General features: G+C 46.6%; 1 protein-coding gene across 1 annotated transcript; it reads left to right on the plus strand.

Annotated features, from left to right (window-relative positions):
* Positions 1 to 2609: 2609 nt before the first annotated feature.
* Positions 2610 to 11003, plus strand: Gnat2 (G protein subunit alpha transducin 2). Its single transcript, XM_031376157.1, has 9 exons — positions 2610 to 2637; positions 2745 to 2917; positions 4604 to 4646; positions 4917 to 5058; positions 5691 to 5848; positions 7297 to 7425; positions 7645 to 7774; positions 9574 to 9727; positions 10191 to 11003. The coding sequence occupies exons 2-9, from the start codon at positions 2800 to 2802 to the stop codon at positions 10379 to 10381; spliced, it is 1065 nt and encodes a 354-aa protein (XP_031232017.1). The 5' UTR covers positions 2610 to 2637; positions 2745 to 2799; the 3' UTR covers positions 10382 to 11003.

Below are 11003 nucleotides of genomic sequence, written 5' to 3' on the forward strand. Positions count from 1 at the left end.
AAAAAAAAAACCTGTGCGTCCCCCACCCCCTGCCCCACGTGAATCAAGCTAGTGGCTTCTCTCACAGTGCAGGCCTACCGGCTGTCCAGTTTCCCCGTTTGCTCAACTGTTCTTTGTCAGTAGGATGGGGAAAGAAAGGTTACCTCTATTTACTAAGCGATGGTGACCTGAAATGAGCTGCAGAGCCACCTGCAGCAAAGGCACAGGCCCAGCACTGTCCTTGGCTGCCAGGCCCCTTTTGAACAGGGCAACCTTCAGCACAGCTCTGGTCTTGGAGTAAGTTACCAATACTGTGGGCAGGGCAGGGCAGGGTAGGACTGGTGGTGAGGTATAATTACTGGAACCTCCTAGCCAAGATTCCAAACAGTCACAATTTCAAACAGACTCTTGTTTTCCCTTAAGTCACTCAGCACTTGCCAGTGTGGGATTGAGAAAGCAGGGCTGCCATGGCAGGCACCTCTGCAGCTATTTCTCATGGCCTCAAAAGCCTGGTCTCCCGGATAAGCTCAGCAAGGAGGACAAAGGAAGATGCTAAGCCATGGATTCAGGCTCCACTGTTCTGTTTGTGGGGACCTAGCTTCTCCTGCTTTTCTCACCCAACTTTGACACAATTTTGGAAGGTGCCAGTATGTTTCTCTGTAGGGTTCTTTTCCACCTTGGACGTGCCTGGGAATCACCTGGGGAGAAATTTAAATCTGATGCCGGGACTGCACTCCAGACCAGTTTAATCAATCTTTTAAAACAAACAAACAAACAAACAAACAAACAGGTGATAGTAGTGGAGGAGTAAGCCTTTAGTTCCAGCACTTGGGAGGCAAAGGCAGGCGGATCTCTGAGTTCAAGGCCAGCCTGGTCTACAGAGTGAGTTCAGGAGAACCTGTCTCGTATGCACACAGGCCTGGGTTTACACTCCAGGGTTGGGGGCATGTAACCGCAATCACAGTACTTGGAAAGTGGAAGCAGGAGAATCAGAATTTCAAGCTCATCCTTCATTATACAAATCCAAACCTATGCTAGGCTACTTGGACATAGCTAAAAAACAACAACAAAAAAAAAATCTTTCTAGTAATTGTCAATGCATACACACCAAATTGTACTTCTGGAGGGCAGACTTTTCAAACTTGCCAGCTGATAATAATCACTTATATTAGCTTCTTTTCAGACTCCAGAATTAACAGTTACTGAAATTTATAGATTCTAAAACATACCCTTTACGAATACTTTAAAGTATTAACATTTTTGAAAAGCATGTGATCTTCCAACCATATTTTAGGAAACAGACATAAGAAGTGGGCAAGTCTGGAAACAACGTTAGGAAACAGTTGACCTCCCCACCTTGAGTGCCCTGTGGGTTAACTGAGGTATCCTTAAATGTAGATTATTTATTGGACTTTTTGAGCTGAGGCCCGAGAGTGTGTTTCTAACAAAACTCCAGGGCCTGTGAAGCAGCTGCTCCTTGCATTACATATGGGTTATCAACATTCTGAAGCAGTGTTTTTCAACCTGTGGATTGAGGTCCCTTCACATATCAGATATTTACAATAAGATTCAGAACAGTAGAAAAATAGGACTCATCCCAACCTGAGGAACTGCATTAGAGTCCCAGCCTCAGGAAGGTTGAGCACCACTGAGCTAAAGTACTCTAGGTGAGGGAGCTGCCCTGGAAAAACTCATTTAAATGAAACTAACAGAGAACTGGCAGATGAGGCGTGTTCAGTGTCTGTGGGGCAACTGCCTGGTCTCCTCCTTACTCCCACGGAAGAACCACGGAGATGAGGGTGAGGGGCAAAGCTAACCCAGCCTCCCTCTAAGTAGGCAGAGTCTAGTGGCCAACTGCCTAAGGTAGAAATTTGCTGTGTGAGGTGACCCTGATGTCTACACACACAAAATGCCAGGGAAGTCTACTTGACCGAGTGAAGCTGGTGTAGAACTGGAAGAAGCACACACAGTCTCTCTACCGCCTACTGTGTCCACACATAGTTCACTGCTTCAATGACCAGAGATTTGATGAGGACCTACTAGCAAAACCACAGATTCTGAGGTAAATCGGATTTGATCTCTGAGTGGAAGAAATGCACAGTGGGAAGGAAATAAATGAGGAAAACAACGGATCTGAGTTCCAGGTTAGCTTAGTCTGAGCCAGCCAGGGATACACACACACACCACACACACACACACCAATGCTAAGGTCGGTGGGGTAGGCATCCTGAGAGATGAGCCAACACAAAGGAACAATAGTAGCTCCTGGAGCAGCACACATCTTTTGCTAGGACTATCCATCCCTTTGACCCCTTAAAACCAAGACCTTGTAATCCGAAGACTCAACTCGGGCTGTACCCTTAACCTTCAGCTCTCCGATGCAAGTGAGTCCACAGGACCAGAGGCTTTTAGATGAGCTTTTCAGAAGGGAGGAGGCAGCTTCCTCCCAGAGCTCCAGTACATGCATTTTTCTAGCTGTGTCAGAACCCAGATCATTTCCCTCATTAAAAACAAAAACAAGCCAAATGTTAGTCTTTGCCCTTTATCTGACTGGCAAAGCTTTTAATTGGCTTGATCTGTCATTCTGCTAGACATAAAGGGGACAATCCCTGGATTAAGGAGTAGTTCTCCAGCTGGGGTAGGGAGTCTCAAGGCAAGGTAGGCAGGGTGCAAGCACTGCCAGTCTGCACTCTCGCCCAGCTTTTAAGGGAGCAAGAGGATGTTACTCTATCCTAACCTATTTTTCCTTTTGCTCTATCTCACAGATAGGAAAAGTTTAAGAGCCAGAGAGAACGTCCCTTCTCTGAGGAGACAACGGAGATGGGAAGTGGCATCAGTGCTGAGGACAAAGAACTTGCCAAGAGGTCCAGGGAGCTGGAGAAGAAGCTGCAGGAGGATGCTGACAAGGAAGCCAAGACTGTCAAGCTGCTGTTGCTTGGTGAGTGACACGAGCAGATGAACTAGCATGGCTGTGTTCCTCTTACTCTGGGTCAGCCTCATGCTAAGAAACCAAGCAGAGCTTAGAGCTAGCAAAGTTACTCTGGAGCCTGCACAGACACCGCAAGGAGATCCAGAATGTCAGGGTTACTAGAACTGTTTTACTTTCCCTTGAACTATGAATAGTGCAAAGATAAGGCTGGGCTATCCAACTGTAACAACACCTTCTTTTGGTTCAACAACTACCAAGATCCCCCGGCCATGCAGGCACACACCAGATCTGTGCCTCAAAGTAAGTACACAGGGCTGTCTCTCACCAATGGATTCGTGAGAGTCCCAAAGGGCTCAAGGATAAGCCAAGTAGACTGGATCCTCCTTGCTTTCAAGATAAATGTTGGAAGCAGAGGCGCCTGGTTGGGAGGGGAGGGACAGGGAGAAGGAGGAGTCCTTAACAACAGAAACTCCCTCCTGGCTTTCTATTAAGTAATTGCTCTAAAGCCCCTGACATCTGGCAGCTTCATCAACTTGGTGCATTCTAAGCAGATCTCTGGCTGGTGCAGATGACAAAGGCATCTCAGTGGGTCAGTCAGGGAAAGTGATGACCCACAGTTTCAAAGAGAACATAAGAAACCGACACCTTGCTTACAAGAAACTAAAGGAACAAAAACAGCAATGGTCCTTCTGATGTGCGATCGCTGGTCCTATGTAGCAGCAAGCTGGCTTCCTGGGATGGGTGTCTGTAAAGATCTTGGGGAATTGGAGCAGCAAAGCCCAAGGACACTAAGGGGACCTATTTGTAAGCTGGACCCAGGCTCTAAGGAATCCAAGAGTTACACACAGGGAACAGAGACTGCAGAGACAGATCTTTTAAGCCTAAGCAGGTTGTCTAGGTTCAAGGTAAGCAGCTTAGAGAGAACAGGCACAGGCAAAGTGGGAGGAGACTGAGGGATCAGGTCGGTCGGTGGGTAGGGAGCCCTGAAAGATCATGAGTTCTTGATGGGCAAGGGGGGTAGCCTGACTGAGGACATTAGAATGCTTTAGCCAATAACAGACACCATCAAGATTGTAGGGGGAAAGTATCTCAATGAAGAGGCCCAAGTCTTTCCAGTCCTACCCAGGACTACTTGCCTGAATCAAAAATAGGCAGTGTGACTATTTTAAAGAAATTTCTAGGAGTCTATCAGTGGTTCTCAGTGGGGAGACTATGAGTCCCAGGGGGCTAGTAAGTATGTCTGGAGTTACTTGGTTCTTACAAAGAGTAGGATCCTAGTGGCCTCTAGTGGGTAGAGACCAGGGACAGTTCTAAATGTATTACCATGTACTGGGCAGCCATTAAAAAAAAAAAAAAATCCCCATAGCTGGGGTGGTGGTGCATACCTTCAATCATAGCACTCAGAAAGCAGAGGCAAGCAGATCTCTGAGTTTGAGACCAACCTGGTCTACAGATTGAGTTTCAGGATAGCCAGGGCTATGCAGAAACCCTGTCTCAACCTCTCCCCACCCCCACAAAAAAAAATAAAATAAAATCCAGCCCCAGTGTAAATAGTGCTAAAGGGAGAAACTGCTCCAAATCCAGGTTGAATGGCATGAGCTCAGGGTGTCTTCCAGAAAGCACCGTTCTCACACAATCTTCTGGGCCACTGGGGAGAACCAGTGGAAACTGACAGTGTGAACATTTCCCTTCCAGGTGCGGGAGAGTCAGGGAAGAGCACTATCGTCAAACAGATGAAGTGAGCAGAAACATAACCCCAGGAGGACTGAGGTCAGGGGAGCCAGTGGGGCCAGTGCTGGTGTTGAACAGAAGGGTCCTTAGCTCCAAGGGACCCTGGACTAAAGGACCTACTGTCCAATGTCCCTTCCCTCACCCTGCACTTGGGGACAGCAGTAGGAATACAGGTGGTTTCCTATGACCCTTATATCCACCCCTCCCCCATGAGTCCCAATCCCTTAGCTCTAGTTCCTTCGGTCCAGCTAAAAGCTTAGTGGCTGTTCCCTTGAAGGATCATTCACCAGGACGGCTACTCACCCGAAGAATGCCTAGAGTTCAAGTCTGTCATCTATGGGAACGTGTTGCAGTCCATCCTGGCTATCATCAGAGCCATGTCCACACTAGGCATTGACTATGCAGAGCCAAGCTGTGCGGTACGTGATTAATGTTATCTGGTTCAGGGTGGAAGCAGGAGAAGAAGTAGACCAGAGACCAACAAACCACAAGGAAAGCTGGGTAAGAAAAGTTTTGCATGACTCAAATGGCATCTGCTGAACTTCCAATCATCTTAGTCCTAGAAGAGTAACCAACTCCTACCTTTATAACAAACGTTTACAAAACCGACTTCTAGCATCTTTTTGCCTTTTTTACTTAACTTATCACTAAAATCTCTCCTTGGGGTTTTGCCCGAGCTATAGGACTTTTATAAGATAATACGCTAGCCTTTTCTTGGGTTGTGTATTTCAGGGCCAGTATAGCTTTAAATTTCCAGTCCCTGCAGCAAAGGACCTGTACCTTCTAGAAATCCACTTTCAGGGTCATCTGAAGTCTAAGACCCGCCAGAAGCCCCTAGGACTATCCTCTAGGCATCCCAGGGCTGGCTACATCTGGAGAGCTTGAAGTAAATTAGCATGCCTCCTTAAACGGTACCATCATTGAGACAGGTCTACCTTAGGTGTTGGGAGCAATGCAAAAATGCTTTCCACTTAGTACGTTTCCAGAACCCCCTTGGAAAGCCACTGGCCTATGCGTAGCTCATTCTCAGCCAGATTTCTGGATTACGCAGGATGCCGGGAGACAGCTCAACAACCTGGCTGACTCCACTGAGGAGGGGACCATGCCTCCTGAGCTGGTGGAGGTCATCAGAAAGTTGTGGAAGGACAGTGGAGTTCAAGCCTGCTTTGACAGAGCAGCAGAGTTCCAGCTCAATGACTCGGCATCTTAGTAAGACTCTGGGGGAAGGCAGTGGGATGATGCTCAAAAGAAATCTCACCCAGCCTTAGGTTCCAGACAGTGGGCGCTGTGTAGACCCACAAACTGAATGTAAGCCTATGGAGACACTTGCCACTCCCTACTATTTTAAATTCCTTTACAAGGATTCCCTTTGGCTTAGGGAGCAGAAGACACAACATTCAAACTGGGGGACTCAGCTCAGCAGCCCGTGGCCCTATCTCAAGAGGCAAACCAAAGAAAGATGGTCAGACCCTAAGAGACAATCAACTTTGCAAAGCTGGTTCCAAAAAGATAAGGGACAGAGTTATCAACCCCCAACAGTACAGTATCAGAAGTGGGGGCCAAGCAGCCCCACGTTTACACCCTGTCACCTCATCTGGAAATAAAGTTATTTCGTTTCTGGAATCCTCCCTTACTACGTTTCTGACCCTGCTAGGTACGTGACACACGCCACATCTCACGGCCCTTTATCTGTTTGTACACTCGCCCTCATGGTACATCAGCTCCATTTTCTAGTAGAAAACCTGCAGTCCAGGGATGTCAGTTAACTTGCCCAAGGTACATGAGCAGCAGAGGCTAGGCTTGAGTCCAGGTTCAATGACTGCGAGGCTGAGGTTTCATAGTATGCCACATAGTATGCCTTGTTTTGAATTGTTACAGTCTCACTTTGTAGCCAAGGCTGGCCTGAAACTCAGCCCTCCTGTCTCAGTCTCCCAAGTAATTCCTCTGAAGTTTTCCTGTGTCTATAAAGTGGGCACATGGATCTCAAGTCTTCTAAGACGTAGTGAGAATGTAAATGTTTAAAGGCATGGAGTACAGTTCAGGAGACATTGAGTTGACTGTCCTTCCCTCTCCCTAGTATCATTTTCTTTCACATCTGACCTCTTTCTACCCTTCTGAAACTTTCTCACGTTCTTATGGAAACTTCCAAACATACAAAGGTGAGATACAATGACCCACCTAGTTTGTGGCCGATTCATGGCCACTTTGAGTTCACTTTACACCCTTCCTGCTGGATTACCTTAAGTACTCTGCACCTAAGAATTTCATTATGTACTTAAAACATAAAGAAGAAATCATATTATCAGAGCTAAATACTTAATCCCTCAGTATCTCCAACTCTCAAACTGTGCTCCCATTCCCCAGTTTGACTCAGGGGATAAGGGCCACGCATTATCTTGATATCTCCTGCCTTCAAAGCCTCTTTAGCTCTCTTTCCTGTCTAGAAAGGCAGAGTCCGGGGGACAAAGCACTTGCCTTGTCATGGTGTGGCCCTCAGCCCTCCCCTTCTCTACGCACACAAGCCTTTGCAGAATCCTGGATTCAGTAGTGTGGATTCCAGTCCTGCTTCTAACTCTGTGTTAGCTGGGGGAGACCGTTGGCCTCCTTTTAGTCTTTGGAGACTGTAACATCACCAATAACACCTTCTTTTTTGATAGCTACCTGAACCAGCTGGACCGGATTACAGACCCTGACTACCTCCCTAATGAGCAAGACGTGCTTCGCTCCAGAGTCAAGACAACAGGCATCATTGAGACCAAGTTTTCTGTTAAAGATTTGAATTTCAGGTCAGCACTGGGTTCCCTGGGGGCATCTCGGGTCTCACAGCTTTCTTGGCCATTGCTGATGCCCCATCTTAATTACTGTCCTCCCCCTCCTTCTGCCTCTCTTATTTCTGATTTGCTACTAACTGGCCCCAAGTGGCCACCCCTCAGGGTGAATACCAAAGGCAACTGAGTCATATGCTGGCCACACTCATGAGGACGGCTGTTTCTTCCTTCCCTTAGGATGTTTGATGTGGGAGGGCAGAGATCAGAGAGGAAGAAATGGATCCACTGCTTTGAGGGAGTCACCTGCATCATTTTCTGTGCGGCTCTCAGTGCCTACGACATGGTACTGGTGGAAGATGACGAAGTGGTGAGTGGCCTGTAGTTTCAGTGGGATTGGTTTTCCTCCTGAGCCTCCTCCAAACCGCATCATCCCACTGCCCCTACTAGCTAACGCTGGCAGCCTAGTTATCTGCTAGCAGAACAATCTGTCTTGCATTTATTAGTAACCACAGAAAACCCCCTTTCTGCTGTAGGTTCTAGGTTAGTATTGCAAAGCTCCAAATTTACTGAGCAGGAGTTTGGTCTGAGATTAGAAATACAAGTATTTTAGGCCATCACAACGCCAGAAGAAATGATGCTAAGTGAATGGAGATGGATGGACAGTTCAGGGAGGACTTATGTTGTCTCCCTTCATGCCAGTTCCCTTTTCTTGAGTTTGAGATAAAAAGTCAAAGATGTGAAAACGCTACTTGCACATAAACATATATTCCATGATAGACAGCTGCCCAACAAAACCACAGCTTCTCTCCTGCACTCTAGCTCTGGCTGGTCTATCCTCCTGTCATTCCAGCTCTGGTCTAGCCTACTGTCATTCTAACTTTGGTCTATCCTCCTGCACTCCAGCTCTGATCTTTCCTCCTGCACCCCAGCTCTGGTCTATCCTCCTGTCACTCCATCTCTGGTCTATCCTCCTGTCACTCCATCTCTGGTCTATCCTCCTGCACCCCAGCTCTGGTCTATCCTCCTGTCACTCCATCTCTGGTCTATCCTCCTGTCATTCAGCTTGTTGGTTGTCATTCCTTCTCTTTAACTGGTAGGGTTCACAGTAGAGTACTCTGTACCTTTTTTTGTTTTTATTTTTTTTTGTTTTGCTTTGTTTTGTTTTGTTTTGGTTTGGTTTGGTTTTTTTTGAAATAGGGTTTCTCTGTACAGCTCTGACTGTCCTGGAACTCACTCTGTAGACCAGGCTGACCTCAAACTCAGAAATCTGCCTGCCTCTGCCTCCCAAGTGTTGGGATTAAAGGCATGCGCCACCATTGCCCGGCTACTCTGTACCTTTTAGCCAAAATTGTCTTAATAGCATTATTCATGTTACAAGATCTCTTCCATTTTACTCTGAGTTTACAAGGGTACTGAAGTATCAACAGCAGAAGCATTAACAGTGAGGAAACGCTTTTCTCACATTCATCTACTCAGTTTTCCCTGGATAGTTGACAAGAATGAATTTGAGTCAGCTGGTGGTGCCCTTAGTACCCAAAGGCCTGTTCCCTCAATGCTCACTGGCTAACTCTGGACCGTGCAGACATACAGCACGTCTCTCTTCCTCTGTCAAAGTACCTGTGAGAGAAGACTTAAGAAGTGTTGGTGGTATGGTGCTGGGAAGTCCTCCAGCCCTCACCTGTGACACCTGGGCCAAAGAATCCATGTCACAGTCTTCCCCTGCTAAAACTTGGGATCCCCTGACAGGAGCCCAGCAACATCATCTTGGAGATGCAAGTGACAAAGAGTTAATGTGGACCTGGTTCTGGCCTAGTGGTGGCACTACAGAGGATACTTGTATCCTGGCATCTAACCATCTCCACATTTAGGTACCCCTGTAGCCAGCTACGACCACAGACGCATGTCCTCACATAGCTTTCATAACTCTTTCAGGAAACTGAGACTCCAAGATGTTAATAATCTTACCCAAATCAGAGCTACTGAAATGACAGATAGGAAATTCAAGTAAAACTGAATGTTTGGTTCTACTCTACCACACTAAAAACATGGTCCATTCCCTCGCTTTCCCTTTCTATCTGGAACACTGGTCTGTCAGGTCGGAACAGGACTAAACAGACGTTCGCCCCACAAGCTGACCTGACATTTCCCACAATGTTTCCTCTCCAGAATCGCATGCATGAGTCTTTGCATCTGTTCAACAGCATCTGTAATCACAAGTTCTTTGCGGCTACATCCATTGTCCTCTTTCTCAACAAGAAGGACCTCTTTGAGGAAAAGATTAAAAAAGTCCACCTCAGCATCTGTTTTCCGGAGTATGACGGTGAGTGCAGGCAGGAGTAACACAGTGATGGGATTGTCTCATCCATAGGCCAAGACACACAAAGGAGCTTGCCTTAAGGTATGGATGGTTACAAGGTTCAAGTTCAGATGTGTCCGGAAAAGAGCAGACAGATACTCCAGAGCCACTGACTGCTCTAAGGACGCCTACCCAAAAGTCTAACCCAGTGGCTCTCAACCTTCCTAATGCTGTGATCCTTTAATACAGTTCCTCATGTTGTGGTGATCCCCCCAACCATAAAATTATGTCACTGCTACTTCATAATTGTAATGGATCAGAATGTAAATATCTGATATGCTGCACTCCCTGTGAAGGGATCGGGGGCCCACAGGTTGAGAACCATGGTCCTAACACACTATTCCAAGGACCAAATCAATCACCTAAAAATTGAACATTTATAGGTTAATTTATTCTACATGACTTTTTTTTTTTTTTTTTAAACTAGGAAACAACTCTTATGAGGATGCCGGGAATTATATCAAGAGTCAGTTCCTTGACCTCAACATGAAAAAAGATGTCAAAGAAATCTACAGTCACATGACCTGTGCCACGGACACACAGAACGTCAAATTTGTGTTCGATGCAGTTACAGACATCATCATCAAAGAGAACCTCAAGGACTGTGGGCTCTTTTAATGCTCGGTTCCTCGAGTATACATTCTATAAGCAAGCTTAGAATCTGAGGCTTCGTGCAGAAAATTAGTCAACATGTACTAGAACATGTCGAATAAGCCCGTTCTGTTGGTGAGACAGAAGGCAGGGTCAACACTGTTGGCAGTGTGGCCAGTACACTTTAAAGAAGGCATGGCCAGCCATGCTAAAGCCCAGGCTCCAGTACCGGCTCTGTTTAGTACAAGAACAGAAATGCTTCATTTCTCTGATGAAAGGTCCCTGTCTCTATAATGAAGGTAACTTCCCCGCCTGCTTTACAGGGTCATTCTGAAGAGCACAGACCTAACCGAAGGGGAGGCACAGGATAGGTGCTGTCGTTGGCCACTGAGAGCAGCCATGACAGCTGCATCGGATGGACTACCATCCCGGGTTATTAGAAGAAACTGTCCCAAAGCCTAAGAACCAACTTCCTTATATTGAACGATAAAGTATTACAAACTAAACCTGCCCCCGTGTGTTTACTGGCAGATGTATATACACCTCAGTACTGAGACCCAGAGCATGGGAGAGAAGACTTGAGCCTGCTTATTTCTAAGGGACTCATGCAAGAATGATCATCTTTGTTAAAAAACGATTTTCACTCTCC

Source organism: Mastomys coucha, unplaced genomic scaffold, assembly GCF_008632895.1.
Source record: "Mastomys coucha isolate ucsf_1 unplaced genomic scaffold, UCSF_Mcou_1 pScaffold16, whole genome shotgun sequence".
In the NCBI taxonomy this organism is placed as follows: Eukaryota; Metazoa; Chordata; class Mammalia; order Rodentia; family Muridae; genus Mastomys; species Mastomys coucha.